Below are 21,748 nucleotides of genomic sequence, written 5' to 3'. Positions count from 1 at the left end.
AGATGCCACATGAAGTGCCCGGGGAGTGGAGAGTACTGCACCCTGGGCCTGGCATCTACACACGCCCTCCGGGCAGCTGTCAGTGTCCGTAGGTTGAAGTCCTCGCTTCAGAAGAGCTGAGAAAATTCTCAGCCATGGGGGCTCTCATTCTGAAAGTACCCACGAGACATGGTCTGTGGTGCCAGGCGGGCGCTTCCTGGACCCCATCCAAGCGGCCTTAGTTATAGACCTGGAGGCTTCCGTTCGGAAGGGGCAGGAGAGGCACCAGAGCCTACTGGCCAGGACAGCCTCGGAGCACGGGGCCCGCCACCGCCACCGAGACACAGCGCACCCGGCCCTGGAGAGGACGTATCTAGAAGGTTCTGTACCTTGAGAGCTGTTCTGCAGCCTGTGTCAGCACGCTCTGGATCAGTTCTTCTTTCTCTGCAGATGAGAAAAGAAAGACCGATGGGAAGGGCAGCCCTGCGGGTTGCGGGCTGAGCCCGCACTCTGGGCAGGGGCAAGGGCGCTGACGCGGTGCCCGGGAGCTGCCTGGTACCTGGGGGGACGCTCCGGCCACCTGGCCAGTGGCAGGGCCTCTCCTGGGCCTGGGGTTTCCTGTCCATCTTCAGATGCTGTTTCCCTGCTGGGCTGCTCTCGGCGGGGTCTCCGCAGAGTGGCCTGGGCCGTGGTCCTCCTGCCGTCAGCACCAGCCGTACAAAGCAGGCAGGACTGGGTCTCTAAATACTGTCTCAGTTTTCACTAAGTGCCCCGGTCCATTTTATGGGGGCAATTACTATGACAAAGCCAGTTCCAGGCATATTTTAAGGGCAAGACACAGTGTTCTCACGGCAGGTCACAGAGAGAGGAAGCAGGCCAGGGTGAGCAAGCGTGTCCCTTTGTTGCCTGGTGCATAAAACTGGGCTGGGTGCCTGGTTTTACAAGGTTCAGGTCCCAGGCTGAATATGACCTGCCCATTGTCCTGCTTCCTGACCGGGTCCAATGCAGGCCGCCTGCTAGGGAGACTCCCAGCCTCGCACAGCTCCGTTCCTGCCCCTCTCTGCTCTCAGGAGGGGAGAGGTCCCTTTTTGGCTCCAGGTGGCTAGTGGCTCATGCCCTAAAAACTGAGACTTCCTCCTGAATGCATGCAAACGGCCCTGTTACTCTATGCCTGACCCTTCACGAAAACCAGCGCAAATCAAAACCAGGCCTGTCCAAACAAACCAAAAAACTGTAAGAATCCAGTTGGCACATGGGGCGCCAGCTAAAAAGGGCCCTCGGCTTTGACGGAGCGTTGTCTCCATGTCTAGAAAAGAATCGTGTGGGTCACAGAAGATGTTCATGGCAGGGGTATTTAACTCGGTGGGACCGGTAACAGCCTCGAGGTCCATCAAGTGGACATCACCTGCTCTGGACCAACGATGGTGGATCTGTACGGCGGGAACATTCTACTAGTAGGAACAACGCCTTGGGTAACGTTCATGTCTACTGTTCAAGTAAAAAAAAAAAAAAAAAAAAGATGACCATACAGCGTGATCCCATTTTTAAAAACACTGGAAGGGAGTTCCCATCGTGGCGCAGTGGTTAACGAATCCGACTAGGAACCATGAGGTTGCGGGTTCGGTCCCTGCCCTTGCTCAGTGGGTTAACGATCCGGCGTTGCCGTGAGCTGTGGTGTAGGTTGCAGACGCGGCTCGGATCCCGCATTGCTGTGGCTCTGGCGTAGGCTGGTGGCTACAGCTCTGATTCGACCCCTAGCATGGGAACCTCCATATGCCGAGGGAGCGGCCCAAGAAATAGCAAAAAGACAAAACAAAAACGCTGGAAGGAGATGGTGGAAAATCGTACGAGTAGATGCTTGTCGGTTGCAAGGTTACATACACACTCCCCCCCCCGCCCCGTTTTTGTTTCTCTACATCCAATACATCTCTAGAATAAAAATATGCTAATTCCCTAAAAATATTAAAAAACCCATCGGACTGAATCTCTTGGACCTCATCCTTCACCTGTCACAGGGAAGGGTGGACCAGATGACCCGAGGTCTCCTCCTGCTCTAGCGTTCTATGGTTTGATGAGAAGAAAGACGAGGTCTTGGTGCAGGTCTCAGAACTACAACAGGAAGGATGTCGGCCGGGGCTTCTGAGCCCTATGCTTCAGCAGGGTCCTCACCAGCCAAGGAAGAAAAACGGTGGCTCCGCTGATAAGAGTCACCCGCGAGAGGCTTTCACAGGCTCCTGGGCGAATTCAGCAGGAGTTTAGATCACTCGGTCTGAAACCTTTGGCAAACGTCATGTACCACATAAGCTTCGCGAGTGCATGATCTGTCTCAAAGTCTTGAGATAAATTTAGAAATCCATCCACAATCGATATTTATAGATCGCGCCATTTAACAAGGGCAGAACACGCATTCTCTTCAGATGCCTACAAAGCACACACACCGCAACAGTCCCTGTGCGGGTCCACACGCGCGAAACTGCAGCAAATAAGAAAGAACTGCAGCCCTGCAGAGGAAGGTCTTGGACTTTTAAAAGAATCCAACTAGACCTCAACAGAAAGATAGCAGGAAAATCTCCAAACACTTTGAAATGAAACAACACCCGTCTAAGAAATAAGTGGGTCAAAGAGGAAGTCTCAAGGGATATAAAAATAGACAGCGAGCTGAATGAAAATGAAAATACAACCCGTGAAAATTGAGCTGTGGGACACAGCTAACATAGTGCTGAGAGGATGGGTTATAGCACTGCCTGTCTGCATTAGCAGAGAGGAAAAATCTCAATTCTGTCATCCAAGAACCTGGAAAGAGAAGAGCAAAATACACCCACAACAATAGCAGAAGCAAGGAAAGAAAAAAAAGAGAAGTTAATGACATAGAAAACGAGGCAGAAAACCAATGAAACTAAGAGAGGGTTATTTAAAAATATCAATGAATTGGCGAACCTCTGGCAAGACGGACAGAGAAATACAGAGAGAAGACACAGATCACCGATATTTGGAATGAAAGGGGATGTCACTGCAGATTCTGTAGACATCAAACGCACATTGAAGGAAGACTGCAAACACCTCTGAACATGTACCCTTGACATCTTAGATGAAAATGGACCAATTCCTAGAGAAGCATGAACTACCTATACCCCTCATCCAATAAGAAGCAGGTAATTTAAACAGTCTATACAACTAGTAAAGAAGTTGAATTTCTAACTTAGAAGCTCCCCCAAAGAAACTTCCAGGTGCAAATAATTTCACTGGAGAATTATACCAGTCACGTAAAGAAGAATTAATATAATTTTGAACAACGTCTTCTAGAAAATAGGAGGGCACATGTTCCGATTCATGTTATGAAGCTAGTATTAATCTGACACCAAATCCAACAAGGACAACAAAAAAGAACTTACAAACCAATGTCCTTCATTAACGTAGATGTAAAGATCCACAACAAAATTATCAGCAATTAGAATTCGGGAAAATATAAAAATACTTGTACATCAAGGTCAAGTGGGGTTTGTTCGAGGGACGCAAGTTTGGTTCAATATTTGAAATCAATGAATGTAATCTAAAGAAAGCACAAGATCATATCAATGAATTCATAAAAAGCATTTGAAAAAAATAACATTGGTTCATGATAAAACCTCGGAAAAACAGAAAGAGAAGGGAACCTCTTTAGTTGACAAAGGACATCTACAAAAACCCTACAGCTAATAGTATCTTTAAAGGCAAAAGACTGAAGGCTTCTTGCCCAGACTGTGACCAGGCAAAGATGTCTGCTCTTGTTCACACGCATTAAACATAGAGCTGGAAGTTCGAGACAATGCAATAAGGCAAGAAAAGGAAACGAAAGATATGTAGATCAGAAGGGAGAAATACAACGGTCCCTGGTTGCCCACGACATGACTGTCTTCCTAGGAAATTCCAAGGAATCTACCAAAAGCCCTCCTAGAACTAATAAGTGTGTTCAGCAAGGTCAAGGGATGCAAGATAAATACATAAAATCTATTGTATTTATATGTACAAGCAGTGGCCGTGCAGACATGGGAATTAAAATCACAGCACCATTTACAGACATTGAAAAGCACCTCAAACAGCTTACGTGTAAACACAACAAAACAGACAAAAGCTGTGTGCTGAGAACACAAAACACTGGTGAAAGAAATTTAAAAAGATGTAGACGGTGAACCCTGCAACTTTCACGGCTGGAAGGACCCAAGATAGTAAAGATGTCACTTCTCCCCAAATTAATACACAGGTTCAGCACAAGTCCTACCAAATCCAGCAAGATTTTTTCTTTTGTACACACAGGCAACATTATTCTAGCATTCCTCTGAAAAGGCAAAGGAACTAGGATAGCTAAACCCGTCTTGAAAAGGAGTATGAAAGGGGTCTATCTGGTTTTAAGATCTATGATATAGTTAACAATCACGGCCGTGTGGCATTGGTGGAGGGACAGACACTGATGCCAGTGGAACAGAACAGAGAACCTGAACTTATACCCACAGAAAAAGCAAGTCAGTGGAGGAAAGTCAGCTTTCCAACGAGTGGAGCTGCAGCAACTGACCTGGAACTCTAAACAGGCAGAAAAAGTCTTGGATTCACCCCCAGTTTTTTTTTTTTTTTGTCTTTTTAGGGCCACTCCCGCAGCATATGAGGTTCCCAGGTTCGGGGTTGAATAACAGATGCAGCTGCTGGCCTACACCACAGCCACAGCCATGCCAGATCTGAGCCATGTCTGCGAACTACACCACAGCTCACGGCAACAGCAGATCCTTAACCCACTGAGCGAGGCCAGGGATTGAACCCACATCTTCATGGATACTAGTCGGGTTTGTTACTGCTGAGCCGCAACAGGAACTCCAACCCTCACAGTTTATACACAGATTAATGCAAAATGACCTTGGATGTAAAATAGAAAACTATAAGACTTTTAGGAAAAAAAAAAATAGGGGAACGACAGGTTCTTGGGCTGGGCAGAGAAGTCTTTGATGCAACACCAAAAACATGGTCCATAAAAGGGAAAATTGATAAACTGGACTCCCTTCAAAACTAAACTTTTCCTCTGAGAAAAATCCTGTTAAGAGGATGAAAAGCTATAGCCTGGGAAAAAATACCTGCAAACCACGTATCTGGCAAAGACTTGAATAGAGACGATGAAAAGAACTGTCAAGACTCAACAGTAAAAACAAAACAACTCCATGTGAACATGTGCAGGAAACACGAGCAGACGTTTTACGGAAGAGAATGTCCAGCTGTAACCGGCACACGAGCGAAGGCTAAGTGACATCAGTCATTTGGAAATGCACATTAAAATTGCACGGAAACACCACTGCACATTTATCCAAAAAAGGCAAAATAAGAAAAATAGTGACGACCTCAAAAGCTGGAAAAGCTGTGGAGAAACCAGATCACACAGAGCTGGCAGGACAGGTGAAATGCTAAGTTACCCTGGAAATGGCTCGGCAGCATCTTAAAAACAAGGACCAGGCAACTACTGTATGACTTCGCAAGTGTCCTCGGGAGCCAGAGAAATGGCATGTTGTGTCCACACGAAAGCCCGTACAAGATGTGCAGAGCAGCTGTACTTTGAATTGCCCCAAACCGGAAACAACCCAGATGCCCCTCGCCAGGTGAACAGGGAAACAGGCTGTGGTCCAGCCACACCATGGAATATTACACACTAATAAAAAAGGATCGAACTTGGGACACACTCAACAACCTGGATGCATTTCCGGAGAATTAATACGCTGAGTGAAAAAAGTCAGTCCCCAAACTCAGGATGAATGCATTTAGAAAACATTCTTTTTTTTTTTTTTTTTGCTTTTTAGGGCAGAAGTTCCCAGGCTAGGTTTCGAATCAGAGGTACAGCTGCCAGCCTACACCACAACCACAGCAACACCGGATCTGAGCCGCAGCTGTGACTTACTCCACAGCTCACGGCAACGCCGGATCGTTAACCCACTGAGTGAGGCCGGGGATCGAACCTGTGTCCTCATGGATCCTAGTCAGGTTTGTTAAGCCACGAAGGGAACTCTTAGAGAACATTCTTGACATGACAACCCCACAGAGATGGAGAAGACATCCGTGAAGACATCAGCTGGGGTTGAGGGAGGGAAGAGAGGGATTGGGTGAGGCCACATGAGGTGAGCAGAGGGGTCCTGGTGGGGGTGGAATGTTCTGGATCTGGACTCCACCAGTGTCAACAGCCCGGTGGCAATATCTTACTGCAGCTCACAAGAGGTCACCACTGGAGGAAAATGGGTCAAGGGTGCCTGGGTCTCTCTGCATTTTCTTCCTACAGCTGCACGTGACAATATAATTATTTGAAAATTAAAAGTCTAGGGAGGGTCTGTCGTGGCGCAGCAGAAACGAATCCGACTGGGAACCATGAGGTCTTAGGTTCGATCCCTGGCCTCGCTCAGTGGGTGAAGGATCCGGTGTTGCCGAGAGCTGTGGTGTAGGTCACCGACGCGGCTCAGATCCCAAGTTGCAGTGGTTGTGGTGCAGGCCGGCAGCTGTAGCTCCGATTCGACCCCTAGCCTGGGAACTTCCATGTGCCGTGGGTGTGGCCCTAAAAAGACAAAAGACAGAAAAAAAAAAAAGAAAGAAAATTTTTAAAAAGTCTAATAAAAATTTGATAGAATGGAAAGAAGCAGTTAAGGAGGAATTTCCCGTTGGACTTGGGAGGTGGCTCCTTGGGGCACTGCAGGATCTTAACGCCGAAATTTACTTTCCAGCCCAAGGACCAACAATGCTTTTGTTCCTTCCACCCACTACCCTCCTCCTCCTCCTGGCTCAGTCCAAGGCTTGGGAATTCATATCCACATAGCAGCTACAGCTCAGCCTACATGCCACCCAGGCCAACATATGGGTGACCTCGGAAAGGGCACAGGCACAAAGATGAGCTCGTGGGAGGAAGCCCTGGGGCGCCACTGCCCAGGTCTGTGTCCTCTCGAGAACTGAGCCCTGAGCTGCCTCTTTAGAGATGGTGCAATCTGCACTCTTTTGCAAAAGAGAAATAGAAAAAGAAAAAAAAAAGCCTCTGTGCCAAAGGCCAACCACACCCACACATCCATAAACAGCCAGCTCAGGAAGTGGGTGCCACCCCCACCCTACCCCAGCTCCCTGGAATTCCTGCCGCAGGCCGCTGTTTCCGCCCAGGGGAGTTAAAATGAACTTAAAATGAATTGCAACTTGAAACACTCAGGACAGTGCCTGGCGGCGGCGAGCACTCCCGAGCTAGCAGCTCCCGCTGCTGTTACTGCATCATGGGTGTTGCTATGTCACTAAGGGTCTCCAACAGCCGCAGGTGTGGCTGACAGCCACAGCAAGGGTCGCAGACAGCCACAGCCTCTCCCTGACGCCTTTTGCTTAGAGTGCCCTCCTGGTGTGCTCCTCGTCCCGAGGTGGGGGTAGGGGGGACAGGCTGAGCTCTGGGGGCACCATTTCCAGGCTGAGAACACAGCATCCTTCCTGCGGTGTCCCAAAGAGGCCCTTCAACCCCCAGTCCGTCTGGAGGCCTCGGCCTTAAACCCCGGGTTTTGGGGGTAACAAGCAGTTTTTACTTGCAAATATTAGTCAGCCTCGACCTTGGTGGTTGAACCCCACCCTATCAGGGAAACCGGGTAGCATGTAGGAATCCGCTTCTTTCTCCTCAATGCCGCATGGCCTGTACCGAAACATAAACATGATTCAAGGAACTTTGCTTTGAGAGTTTTGTTTTGTTTTTTCACTTTTAGGGCCGCACCTGAAGCATATGGAAGTTTCCAGGCAAGGGGTCGCATCAGAACTGCAGCTGCCGGCCTACACCAGAGCCACAGCAACGTGGGATCCAAGCCATGTCTGTGACCTACACCACAGCTCACAGCAACGCCGGATCCTTAACCCACTGAGTGAGGCCAGGATCGAACCCGCATCGCCAGGGATGCTAGTCGGATTCTTAACCCACTGAGCCACAATGGGAACTCCGCTTTGAGAGTTTTTACGGAGCTTTAAGAATAAGCAGCAATAGCTGGGGATGCGGGCAATTCAGGGCTGGACATGACTGGGTCTTTGGGGACCCTTTCGACCTTGAAGGTTTTTTGAAAATTGGGTGAGTGGCCAGGCCCCAGCGTCCGATTGAGAGAATGGGCAGTGAGCAGGGGTTATTGCTGGTTCACAGGATGGAAGCTGAGGGGGAGCTGGCCCACAGGCCTGGGCGACGCACCTGTTCTCCAGAGAAAATCGCTCCAAGAGAACAGCTGACACCTCAGGAAGGGTCCTGAGCTTGGGAGCTCCGACGCCCATCGAGGGCACTGCTCCAAGCTCCAAAGGGGTGACTCCCGGGCATCCCCGGCTTTAATAAAGGCCAAAGACTTGGCCACCAAGGGACCCGTCATAATGACAGAGGTCCCTGCAGGCTCGCCATCCGCCTCTGCGGGTGTGGGCTGCCTTTCACCTGCTCACCCCTGGACTGGCCTGGCTTCGGGGTTCCAGGGGTTTGTCCTGCCGGCCTCTCAGGTAAATGCTGGGCGGGCAGAATCTCCCACATATCGGAGGAGAGTGTGGTTTCGTTTCGGGGCAATCCTGGCATCTGGCAGAATCTGAGTCCAGTTTTAAGGACACTGCCAAGTCAGCCCAGCTTCTGGAGAGACCCTGGATCGGAGTGGTCCCAGGGGCTGTCCCTGGGAGCGGATCACAGCGTCTGGGGCACCCGCTCCCTCCGCGACTCCCGGAGATGGCCGTCGGGTGTGTGCGGGTAGGATTCTGCCTGGGGCGGGGGTGGGGGGTGGCGCAGGACAGGGCAGGCGCCTCCCCTGGTCTCTCCCCGCTCAGGGCCAGGACCGCCTGCAGCCCCAGTCCTGCCCTCCCTGATGCCAGAGACTGCTGCTCCTCTCACCAGACCCCGTGCTGGGCGGACGCTCCGAGGAACCTGCCTCTGCCTCTCCCAGCCCTTCCAGGAATTGTTTACTCATTTCAGGCCAGTCCCCAGTGTCCGAAGCACAGAAGGACATAAAAGCCTGGCTTAAATGATCGACAGGACAGCCCAGCCCTGGAAATCCTGCTCTAAGATGAGTGCCAAGTGATGCCCAGGTTCGCGGGGCCAGCCAGCCGACTGGCATCTCCCTCCATGGAGAGCTGGACTGGACAGTGACAAGACGGCCACTCCGCACCCCCCACCCCCCTCACAGTTGAGCTGGTGGCCTCCCCCAGGGCAGATGGACGGATGCAAGCGGAGCCCTGGTTACACGCAGGCCCCACACTTGCGCACGGAGGGCGGGGGGCACAGGGATGCCCCTCCCCGTGGCGCCTCACACCCTGTGGGCTTTGTGAGCGCTGCCTGGAGTCCACGATGGGCCCCGATCTCTCCCGATCGCTACACAGCACCGCTGTCGTGTTTCCCCGTTGTGAACACAGTGAGCGGGTGGTTTGACCTCGCTGGTCTCACCCGAAGCCTGGGACGGAGAACCTGATGGTGCTCGGAGAAATGCACACTAAACGAACAGCCTCCCAAAGCATTTTTTAACATAAAAACACAGCTGTCCCTTCAGAGAGTGATCTCTTGCTTTGCACTAGGGAAAAAAACCCCCATGTCTTGGCCCCAAAGAGACCCTAGGAGGCCCTGAAGTTTGGGGTGCATTTATTCCCAGGAAGGGCTCTGCCTAGGAAGGGCTGGGAGAGGTCGCCCCGTCTGTCCCCTCTGGCCCTCCTGGGGGGCGGAGGGGCACTGCCCCTCTGCAGGGAAGAAGGGGGCTCACCTCTGCTCCACTTCTGCCGTCCCGGCCCCTCCGGCCTCCGAGGACGTCCCAGCCCCAGGCGCAGTCAGGCCCCTCACTGTTCATGGGCGTCACAAAACAGACCTGGGGCAGGTGGCTGTTTCCTTTACAGCCCAGAGCGCGACAGATGAAGATGTGATGGACAGCGACCTGGCCTCCCTCTTTAAAGGCACAGGCGCCCTTTCCCCCATCTGTCCTTCTGAGAAATCACACTCCTTTCTTAGCGGCCCAAGGGACGTCCCAGACGACCCGCAGTGTGACTCGGGAGAGATGCTGTCCCCTCCTGTGAGCCTGCAGACGTGACCCAGAAAGCAGAGTGGAGGAAGGGCCCTGGCCACCGCGGCAGGGACCTGGAGGGTGTCCCTGTCTGTCTGGGCTGCGTCCTTGCGGACGGGCTGTTCCTCGGTGGCAGGGGACTGCAGTGCTTTTAAACCCGTTTCGTTTTTGGCGCTGGGGTTCATGATCTGCACAGTTTGGTTGGCTTTCAGATGTTGGGATTCAATGCTCCCCTCTGCCCCCCTCTCCCCTTAGGCCAAGGTTTCAAGAAAAACGCCTCTGAGGGCGCAGCTTCTGGGACAGCTGGCGGTGCAATTTTTCTTTATGGTTTTATAGCCACGACAAGCACAGCTATCTTGATGGAGCGCTTCCCAGGTTCCAGGAACTGTTCTGAGTGGTTTGCACGTTGACCAGGCAAGTTCCTAAGATCCTGAGGTGGCTGCGGATAGAGCCACAGCAGGACAGGGCCAGCCCCCTCCTGTCCCCCCCCCCCAACCAGCAGACGGGCTCCCCCCTCACCCCAGGGTGGCCCAGATGGGCAGGGCTGCGCTGACCCCTGGGGGCGAAGATACTCTGCACGCAGGCCTTCTTGAGAACCGGCCCCCTCCCGATGTGACGAGGGAGGGGTACCTTGGAGGGCGGACGACCTGGGTGTGACCTCCTCCTGAAGATGCCCCCAGAGGAAACTGAACTTGAGAACCAGCGGGTGATTAACTCTACCTGCTGGCGGGACTTTGTCCTCTGTGCGATAGCCTCGAATGTCTCCTGACCCGACACCCCGTGGGAAAGTTTAATTACAGTGAAGCCAGAGGGAGTCACCCCGGGCTCACCGTGTCTGGGCTTGAGCGTGTGTCCAATGACGCCAGAGGTCCGGGGTCAGGGAGAATTCTGTTGGGATCAACTCTGATCCAGCAACGCGATCCAGGGCGGAACACACGACAGGGTGACTCTTGCAAAACCCTAACTGAGCCCTTTTTTTTTTTTTTTTTTGCAAACCAAAGGTTTTCTTCCGTTTGTGGACATAGCATGTTGCATGGTTGTAGAGACTGCAGAAGATAAATTAAAAACTAAAAAACCCAGAGTTCCCATCATGGCTCAGGCCGAAACCATGAGGACGCAGGTTTAATCCCTGGCCTCGCTCAGTGGATTAAGGATCCGGAGGTGCTGTGACCTGTGGTGTAGGTTGCAGACGCGGCTCGGATCCCGCGTTGCTGTGGCTCTGGTGTAGGCCGGTGGCTACAGCTCCGATTCAACCCCTAGCCTGGGAACCTCCATATACTGCGGGAGCGGCCCAAGAAATAGCAACAACAACAACAACAACAATAACAACAGACAAAAAGACAAAAGACAAAAAAAAAAAAGATAAGAGCAAGCGTCCTTACGTACATGTAATTAGTCTCAGAAGGAAAGTTGAGAGAATGCTGCACAAAATGCCTATAATGGGTTAATACTGAAAAACTGGACAAATCTGATGAAAACAAACATATGCACCGTGGAAGCTCCACGAAGGACACAGGGTTGGAGAAACAAAAAGAAAACCAGCGCACGATCCGGTCAAAGTGCTGAAGCCCAGAGATAAAGGAAAAACCCCTCCAAGGCATCCAGAGGAAAAAACACACCTTCTCTGCAGGGAATAATGATCAAATCAAATCTGGCTTCTCAGCAGAAAAAGACGGAAGGCAGGGAAAAAATGAACAGACGCCTTTAGACTTGGTTGAAAACACAACGACAAAATTCGAAATGCAGGATTCTACACCCCGAAAACCTGTATTTCAAAATGAAGGCAAAACAGAGACATGTTCAGAGAAGCAAAAGCTGAGGGAATTAGTCACTGGCAGCTCTGCATTGCAAGAGATGCTAAAAGAGAAAGGGAAATTTTCAGGCTGAAGAGAGAGAATGCCACTCAGGAGTTGGCATCGGCAGGGAAAAATAAAGGCACCGGAAGTGGCAAAGAGGTAGGTACCTATACAAATTATCTTTGGAGTTCCCTGGGGGTAGAGCCGGTTAAGGATCCAGTGCCGTTGCTGCTGCCCGGCCCGGCCAAAGAAATAAAAACAAAAACAAAATTGTCTTTAAGTTTAGGGAGTTCCCCTTGTGGTGCACTGGAAACAAATCCAACTAGTATCCATGAGGATGGGGGTTTGATCCCTGGTCTCGCTCAGCGGGTTACAGATCCAGCATTGCCGTGAAATGTGGTGTAGGTTGAAGACGTGGCTCCGATCTGGCGTTGCTGTGGCCGTGGTGGAGGCCGGCGGCTGCAGCTCCAATTCCACCCCTAGCCTGGGAACCTCCATATGCCACACCTACGGCCCTAAAATGCAAAAACAAAACAAAACAAAAAGCCAAAAAAGGGATCGTTAAGTTTCTTTGCATAATGTCTTCAAAAGACAGCTGGCTGTTTAAAGTAAAAAGCAGGACACTGTCCTATGGAGCTTATAACGTGTGTAATTGTCTTCGTTGCTCCGTCTGCTCTAACAGAGCACCCGGGATCGGGTCTTACGAACAACAGAAATTCACTCCTCTCGGCTCTGGAGGCTGGAGATCCTCACTGGAGCCTCCAGGGAGGGCGCACTGCCTGGTACACAGAGGGCACGGGGCCGAAGGGGCGAGGGGGCTCTCGGGGCCTCCTCTCTAAGGACAGCAACCCTTCATGGGGGAATCCGCTCTCAGGACCTTCTGCCCTGGCAAAGGCCGCACCTCCACATGCCACCAAAGGGGCACTTGGGACCTCAACGTGTGCCTTCGGGTGGGCAGTCACACAGGTTCAGCGTACAGCACAGATGCCAAGTCCTCGTGGCAATGGCTCTGGGGTGGGGGTGGGGGGTTGCCGCGCTCAAAGTTTCCGTTTTGTGCAAAGTGCTATGATCTTAACTCTAAATAGATAAAAAGTTAAGGAGGCTTTAGAAATGGGCGAAGGATGCGGAAGACACGTGGAGAAGATGTACAGATGCAAAGAAACGCAGGCAAGGAGGCTCACCATCCACAGGGAGCTGCGGACAGAGGCGCAGTGAGATACTGCTGCCAAACCCGCGTCGCCGGATCCCCGACGGCTGGCGAGCACGCGGCGCAGCAGGAGCTCTCGGCCGCGGCTTGTGAGGACGCGACGCGACAGCGGGCAGCCACTTTCCCAGACAGGGCCTTCCACACGTAAAAGCACAAGGGAGCAGGCACGCTCCTGGCTGTTTCCACCCAAGGAGCTGAGAAGTCATGTCTACACGAAAGCTTCACCCAAATGTTTACAGCAGCTTTGGCCATGACCGCCAAAGCCTCTGAAGCAACCACGACGGCCCTCGCTGGGTGAAGGAACAAACTGTAGTCCTTCTAAAGAGAAAGGCGCTAGACAGAGGCAAATGACAAGGCACAGAGGGGCCTTGAATGCATATTACGCAGCAAAGGAAGCCGACTGGCTGCCCGCTGTGGGATGCCAACTCTGGACATTCTGGAAAAAGCAAACAGTGGAGACAGTAAGAAGCTCTGTGGTTGTCAGGGGTGTCGGGGGGGGGGAGACAAGATGGGGCACAGAGGACTTTGGGGGCAGAGGAGCTATGCGGAGGGACCCTGTGGGGGTGGACACATGTCATTATGCATCTGTCAGCACCCAGAGAATGAACAACACAGAGGGTGAGCCCTATGCACTTGGGCTGACACCCACATCAAGCTCTAACGTGGGGTGTTGACGGCGGGCGGGGAAGCGTGTGGGAACTCAGTGCTTTCACTCGGTTTGGCCATGAACCTATAACACTGCTCTAAAACATAAAGCCTCAATTAAAAAAGGATAAGGGTGCCCAGGGAGATATCTAGAAAAACCAACTAAAAAAAAAGTAACGCTAAAAAGTAGATATAGGAGTTTCTGTCGTGGCGCAGCGGAAACAAATCTGACTGCTATCCATGAAGATGCAGGTTCGATCCCTGACCTCGCTCGGTGGGCTAAGGATCTGGCGTTGCCGTGAGCTGTGGTGTAGGTCAAAGATGCGACTCAGATCCTGAGTTGCTTCGACTGTGGTGTAGGCTGGCGGCCACAGTTCCGATTGGACCCCTCACCTGGGAACCTCCATATACCATGGGTGTGGCCCTAAAAAAAAAAAGATAGAGATAAAAGAGCCAACAGAAGGAATAAAAAACAACACAAGTATTTATCTAATCAACCCCACAGAAGGCCGAAGAGGAAGAACAGGGAACCGAACCCAAGATCAACAGAAAACAAACAAACAAAAGGGCAAGATGGTGACCTAGCAGCAAGCACATCAACGAACACACTGCATGTAAATGGATATAGGAAGAAATAATACCAAAATTCCGTAGAATCTTTCAGGAAACAGAGCAGAAAGCAACCCCCCCGATATGTTTGCTAAGGCCACCACAACCCCACTATCGAAACACGGTAAGGACACGACAAGAACAACCTATAAGCCAACATTCCACAAAAACGGAGACACAAAAAACCTTAATGTGTTAGTAGGAAATAAAATCGAAAACTATCCATAAAAAGGGAACAATCTTCCGTCAGGGTAGAGGTCCTGCATACCCTCTGTTAAACTTATTCCTAAATATTTTCCTAGGAATACTTCCTGGGAATACAAGTGGGGTTACCCCAGGAAAGCAAAGTTATTTAAACCGTTGAAAATCAGTCAGTATAATTCACTCTCAACAGAATAAAAGTGAAAAATCGTATAGTTATCCTCGTAGGTGCAGAAAAAACGTGTGACAAAATCTAACACCATGGAGTTCCTGCTGTGCCTCAGTGGAAACAAAACTGACTAATATCCATGAGGATGCGGGTTTGATCCCTGGCCTTGCTCCGTGGGGTAAGGATCCAGTGTTGCCGTGAGCGGTGGTGTAGCTTACTGATGTGACTCGGATCCGGCGTGGCTGCGGCTGTGGTGTAGACGGGCAGCAGCAGCTCTGACCTGACCCCTAATCTGGGAACCCCCATATGCCACACCTGCTGCCCTGAAAAACAAAACAAAACTAAACTAAACAAAACTAACACCTACTTCTGATGGAAAAAACCATTAGAAAACTAGGAGTAAAAGGAAACACCCTCAACCAATCTCAGGAGACACACAAAGAACATCGGATAAAATGAAAGGAGATGGAGTTCCCGTCGTGGCGCAGTGGTTAACGAATCCGACTAGGAACCATGAGGTTGCGGGTTCGGTCCCTGCCCTTGCTCAGTGGGTTAAGGATCCGGCGTTGCCGTGAGCTGTGGTGTAGGTTGCAGACGCGGCTCGGATCCCGCGTTGCTGTGGCTCTGGCGTAGGCCGGTGGCTACAGCTCTGATTCAACCCCTGGCCTGGGAACCTCCATATGCCGCGGGAGTGGCCCTAGAAATAGCAACAACAACAACAACAAAAGACAAAAAAAAAAAAGAAAGGAGAATTTTCTCAAAGAACATTGGACCAAACACTCCTAGAAAACTAGCCGAAGAGGACACCCTCCACCTGACAAAGGGAGGCTACAAACAATAGCAATAATAGCAATCTGCAGCTCATCTCACACCCACTGGTGACAGAATGAAGGCAAGTCCCCCAAGGGCGGGCTGAGGTCACTTTAATTGCACGGCAGCTTCAACCAGCGCAGCAAGACAAGCAAAAGAGATAAAAGCCAAACGGACTGGAATGTGAGAAGCAAAACTGTCTGTAGCGTCAGAAAGTGGCACGGTCTCTGTGGAAAATCCTACGAGTGTATAAAATCTGTACCAGAACGAGCCCCTGAAGGCATAAGCAAAGTCTCAAGATACTCCGTCAATGTACAAATATCTGTTCCATTTTTATAAATGAGCAGCAAACACATGGCAAATTAAACGAAGATCTCATTTGCAATAACACCGGAAAACAGCACGAGCTCAAGCTCGGGAACAGATTTAACAAAGCTAAGCCGGACTCGCTCCTGAAGCTGAGTGGAGGGACGGAGGGTGCCTGTGGTCGAAGGCTCAACAGTGTCACGACGTTACTGTTACCAAATTCACTTACACACTGAATGCAATCCCTGCCAAAGCCAGAGGAGGGTTTTTGAAAGAAATCAACAAGTTAGTTCTTTTTTTTGGTTTTGGTTTTGGTGGAAGTTCCTGGGCCAGGGATGGAACCTGTGCCACAGCAGTGTCCGCACCAGATCCTTAACTCGCTGAGCCACCAGGGAACTCCAACAAGTTGATTCTTTATTCTAAAATTTAGAGGGACCCAAAGAACCAAAACAAAAGGAAGTACAGACGTGGAAGAAGACCCGTTGCCAAGCTCTGGCATTTGAGCCAGGGTGGTCTCGGGGTCGGGAGACATGTAAATGGAAGAAACAGAACAGGGACCCACACGCAGAGAGACGATTTTCAACAAAGGTGCCAAAGTGACCCAACGGGAAGGGAGCCTCTTTAGCCAGGGGTGCCATACCAGCTGGATCCACATGCCCGTCAAGCCCTATCTCACACCACACACAACACCAATTTGAAATGGATCATAGATTAAACTGTAACAGCTATAACCCTAAACTTGCTAAAACTGTATCTTCATGACCTTGGGGCGGGAGAGGCGGGGAGAGAAGGGGTTCTTAATGAAGGCTCAGAAAGCACCAGATACACACACAAAACTGTTCAATTAAGTTCATCCAGTTAAAAATGTCTGCTCATCAAATGACAAGTCACAAACTGGCAAAGGATACTGGCTGTACATACACCTGACAACTGCATTCTATCCAAGAATATACGCTGTCCCCCACACCAGTGACAAAAACTGATACAAGAGCCTAAACATGAGAAAAATGCTTGAAATAGACACTTCACAAAATAAGATATGCAGGTACCAATGAGCACAGAAAGACACTTTCCCAATTTATTAAGTCATCCGAGAAGTGCAAATTTAAACCATAATGAAAGATGACTTTACACCTACTCGAATGTCTAAAATTAAAAACACTAAGAATGCTGGGGTTGGGCTGGATGTGACACCTGGATCACGCATCCGTGACAGGTGGGAATGCAAAATGCCACTGCAGGAAAAATTTGGCAGTTTCTTATAAAGTTAAACACACTTTATCACATGAGCCAGCAGCATCACTCCTAAGTCGCACCGGAGATAAACGGCAAATACGACCACATAAGACGTGTACGATGCTTAAAGGCAGCTTAACCCCAAACCGGAAAGTCCATTCCCAGGAGAATTCATGAACCGGCGATGGGGCGAGCATGAAACAGGGTCCCGCTCAGCAGCAGACAGTAAATAAACGACCTGCATGGGTCTGAGACACAGGATCCTGAGCGAGAGAAGGCAGACACCAAAGAGCCCTCACAGTGTGATTCCATTCGCATGAAACCGGAGAACAGGAAGAAGCCGTCTGCGGTGAAAGAAGTCAGATCCGCCGTTTCCCACGGGGTGGGTGGTAGAACTGGCTTGAAGAGAAGCCCAGGGCATTTTCCCAGGCGCGGGAAGGCGTCTTTGTCTTGGCCCGGGGGGTGAGCACACGCGCACACGTCTTTAGGGACGTCATCAGACGTATCCGTCACGTCCGTGTGTGCCCGTCCCTGCACAGTTACCTGGGACACAGATGCGGCGGGGGAGGGGTGCCTGCCTCCACCAATGCCAAGAGCTTGAACATTTGTTTCCTGGAGGTGCGTGCCCTCGTGCTCGGATGTCACCGTTTTCGCTGTACAATTGCGCCTCGGTATCCGCAGGGGACGGGTTCCAAGACACCTCCCCGCAGGACACCCCAACCTGCTGATGCTCACATCCCTCGGTGGCCCTCGGCGGCCCTCGGCGTGGGCGGGTTGGGATCTGCGGACCCCAAGGGCCGGCGCTGCTGGATCCGACATCGTCACTGCGGCGCCTGCATGCGGTACCACGGTTTGCCACCCACACCCTCCCAGTGATGTGCCAGGTCCCGCTGCTGTCGCCTGGGCCACCGCAGGAGAGGGCGGACACACAGTGCCACGAAGCTAAAGAAAGCAGAAGCGGACAAAGCCCGAGGGAGACATCACGGAGACACGGGAACTCTCCCTCTGCACGCTGAGCTCTTTCTGTTTTAAAAAAACACGTAAAGGCGACAGAGGCTCTGACTACAGAGCTGCTGGCGATGAGATTACACTAAAAATAGAAGACGGTGTTAAGAAGGGTCGTTATTTCCCATGATGTTTGTGCTCCAAAGTCAAGCATTAGCTTGACTGGCAAGGGGCAAGGCAGCCAGCCCTCGGTGTGCGGGCTCAGACTTGAGGAAGCAGTTCCAGAGATCCGGCTTCAGCCACTGAAACATGCCCCCCGGGTCACTGAAATGACAGCTGTCGTTCAATGACAGCACGCCCCACGGGGCAGGCGCTGTGCTCAGCCCTTCTGCAGGAGTTATTTCGAGGATCCTGGGAAGAACCAGGCGGGGGTGCAGCCTGGCTCCTCCTTCTCAGGGAAGCTGCAGTGCAGTGTAGACGGCAGTCTTCCTGAAGCCACTTCACCCGGACTGGCCCCGAAGGAGGGCAGCTGGACCGTCCCCGTTTCTTTGCTTGGGATCCTGTGAAGCCGCCCTGGACACATGGAACCGGGGCCCAGCAGTGCACCTGGAGGGGACCCAGGAAACCTGGGGGCATGGGCGACGGAGGCAAAGCAGGGATGTGGGGGCGTTAAGCAGGGGACTGGGGGCAGCTGCGTAGACGAGGGGTGAACTGTCCCCACGGGGCAAGAAGCTGAGCACTTCTCCGTGACCCTGTCTGGCTGGGGGGCCATGCTCGGGGCGCCAGCCCTCAGCACTTCTGGTCTGTCCCGCACACAAGTCCGCAGGCTGGACCTCGGCTCAGAAGGAAGAAGCTGGCTCACCAGGGCTTGAATCCTCTCAGGCCCTCCCTCCAAGGCAGCTGGACTCTGTGGGGTTTTTTAATTTAAATATTTTATGGAACCCAACTTATCTCAAAATAGCTCATTCCGACATGTATCATTCCCAGGAACACCTGGGCATGAGTGTCCACGGTGGTGGACTTGACATTGGCCGCAGAGTGGGAACATCTGAACATCCATGAGCTGAACACCGCGTGGCTCTGCAGTCCCGTGGGGCGAGCGCTGACCTTCCCCGGAGCAGAGCAGCGCAGCCCCGCCAACCCCAGGCTGCGGGCAGGGGACAGGTGCCAAGGCCACAGGCTCGATTTCACGACACGTCCAGACAGGTCTGTCCGCGGAGATGGGGGCTGGGGTGGGATGGCCGGCCGGGAGCTGTGGGGCTTCCTGGATGACGGAAATGTTCGGGCATTTGAGAAAGATGATCGCACAACGAAGGGAATGCCCTGCAAACGACGGCATCTGTGCCCTTTGACATGGTGGGTTTTAGAGTTCCCTGGTGGTGCCGCAGGTTAAGGATCTGGCGTCGTCACTGCTGTGGCGCAGGCTCAGTTCCTGGCCCAGGAACTTCCACATGCTGCAGGTGCGGTCCAAAATAAATAAAACGGTAGGTTTCATGCCGTGTGAATCATGCTGCGGACGAAAGCATGAAATGTAACCATTATTCACGAGATGGTTTGCATTCCTTTTCTTCCGACGGAGTCTTTGAAATTCAGCGTGTATTTTGCGTTACAGCGCACCAGCCTCCGGACAGCGGCTGGCTTTTGATACAGTGGTCCTCTCCTGGGGGGGGGGGGTGTCCCGAGAGCATCTGCAGCTTCCATGGCTGAGGCCCTTTTGGCTGCAGGGCTGAGAGTTTAGCCACAACGGGGCCGGAGCGAGTCCCAGACCCTAACTGGAATCTGTCTGTCTGAAGCTGTGGGGCGCAGGCACGGGGGGACATTTCTTCGAGAGGCCCCTGCAGCCGAGGGACCACAGGAGAGAGACAGTTGGCCCTCTGGCCTGGCTTCTTCGGGTCTGGAGGCCTAAGGACTCCCTAAAAGGGTCGGGGGAGCCCTCCCTGGCCGGGGAAAGGCAGACGTGTGCCCGGGAGACAAGCTGCTTGTCCCCTGCTAGAACTCTGGGGACCAGTCAATGGACAGCCGGCCACCCTGCCGCTCCCCACCGGCTACCTGTCACCTCTGCCTGGCAGGAGCGCGTGCACACGTGCTGTGGGTGTTTCTGTGCACCCCGAGGCCCCAGCTTTCATCGTCCGCCTTAGAGAACAAGGACAAGGGGGCTGCTGGGAGCAGGTGGGTTTGAGGCGCCACGATCTCTGCCCAGGAGACAGGGCAGGACGGGACAGCCACGTTCTCTGGAGCCGGACCACCTGGGCCATGGCCCGAGGGCCTCCTGGGACGAGTGGCCAGCAGAGGTGCAGCTGGGCAAGGTGTCAGGCGACGGAAGATGCGGGCCTGGGGAAAGCAAGGATGGAGGGGACGGGGGGCCTGCGTCCCCACGGCAGGTGCGGGTTCAGTCCTGAGGCCGAATGAAGACACCGTCCCCCAGGTAAAGCGCCTCAGGGGCTGAGAGCAGCCGCAGGGAAAACAGTGAGGGCGCCGGGCTCTTCTGGACCCGTAGCTGCCACAGGCCCGCCCGCCCATGCATGTGGGCGTGCTTCCCTCCCAGTCCTGGCTTCGATGTTCGACCGGGGGGGGGGGGGGGGGGGGGCGGGCAGACGGCCTTCATTCAAGAAGGGGAATGGCCGTCTTCTAGAACGTTTCCTTTCCTGAAGTAGAGGTGATTCTCCAAAGCTGCGTTAATTTTTGCTGGGCAGCAAGACGGCTCAGGTGTATACACACTCTTTTTCACGTTCTCTTCTGTTACGACCCATCGCAGGATACTGAACAGAGTTCCCTGGGCTGCACAGTAGGACCTGGGTGTGTATCCATCCCCCCCCCCCACTACCCACCCCCAGCAACCACCCGTCGGGTCTCCACGTCTGAGTCTGTTCTGTTTTGTCGATAAGTCCATTCGTGTCGTATTTTAGATTCCACACGTGGTGACAACATATGGTGTTTGTCTTCCGACTTAGTGTGGTGTGGTTGTCTCCAGGTCCATCCACGCTGCTGCAAAAAGCATTATGTCGTTCTTTGGGCATCAGACTGACTTGTGAGCACTCAACTATCCGCCAGGACAAAGCCTACGCTCTTTAACAGGAGAAAAGAAAATCCAGATGATCTAAAATGTAACGAAAAGGCAAATGCGGATGGATGAAAACATGAAGAAAAGAAATATAATTGACTGTTGAAAGCAAAAACTGGTAACGGGGTATTATGGGCTTTAAAACTTAGGTAGGAATAAAATGTACGATGCAGCACAAAGAATGAGGCCGGAGAAACAGGAGCTTGCTGCTCTGAGAGTCTTGCATGAGGTGACGTCAGAGAACAGAAGTTAAAGGTAGACTGTGATGAGCTGATGATACATATGGAACACCAGAAGCAGCCACCGAGAAATAAAACAAAGAGGTACAGCTCATCCCTGCTCTAGGGGTTACAATTCGGTGCTCAAAGAAGAGATACAGACAGCCAGGAAGCACATGAAAAAATGCTCAACATCACTAATTATTGGGGAAATGCAAGCCAAAACTACAGTGAGATACCACCTCGCACTGGTCAGCGTGGCCATCATTACTAAGTCCACAAATAACAAATGCTGGAGAAGGTGTGGAGAAAAGGGAACCTTCCTACACTCTGGGTGGGAATGTAAGTTGGTACAACCACTATGGAAAACAGTATGGAGGTTCCTCAGAAAACAAAATATAGAACTACCAGATGAACCATCAATCCCACTCCTGGGCCATACCTGGACAAAACTATCATTTAAAAAGATACCTACACCCCTATGTTCATTGCAGCACTATTCACAATAGCCAAGACAGGGACACAACCTTAGTGTCCGTCTACAGATGAA

The 21,748-nt window shown here is 52.0% G+C and overlaps 1 protein-coding gene across 3 annotated transcripts in view; it reads right to left on the bottom strand.

Moving 5' to 3' along the window:
* The window catches only part of PDE9A (phosphodiesterase 9A), a 100,447-nt gene that overhangs the window by 31,828 nt on the left and 46,871 nt on the right, over positions 1-21,748 (bottom strand). For 2 of the 3 annotated variants that reach the window (XM_047797297.1, XM_047797306.1), the window contains exon 5: positions 369-423. In XM_047797297.1, coding sequence (XP_047653253.1) covers positions 369-423 — 55 coding nt within the window. Of the gene's footprint in view, positions 1-368; positions 424-538; positions 814-21,748 lie in introns of those variants that run through there. The other variant, XM_047797312.1, reaches the window with a different exon arrangement.

The sequence above is a fragment of the Phacochoerus africanus genome, chromosome 1 (assembly GCF_016906955.1).
Source record: "Phacochoerus africanus isolate WHEZ1 chromosome 1, ROS_Pafr_v1, whole genome shotgun sequence".
Classification (NCBI taxonomy): Eukaryota; Metazoa; Chordata; class Mammalia; order Artiodactyla; family Suidae; genus Phacochoerus; species Phacochoerus africanus.
The sequence above is the reverse complement of the archived record's forward strand: the minus strand, read 5'-3'. Positions and strand labels throughout refer to the sequence as shown.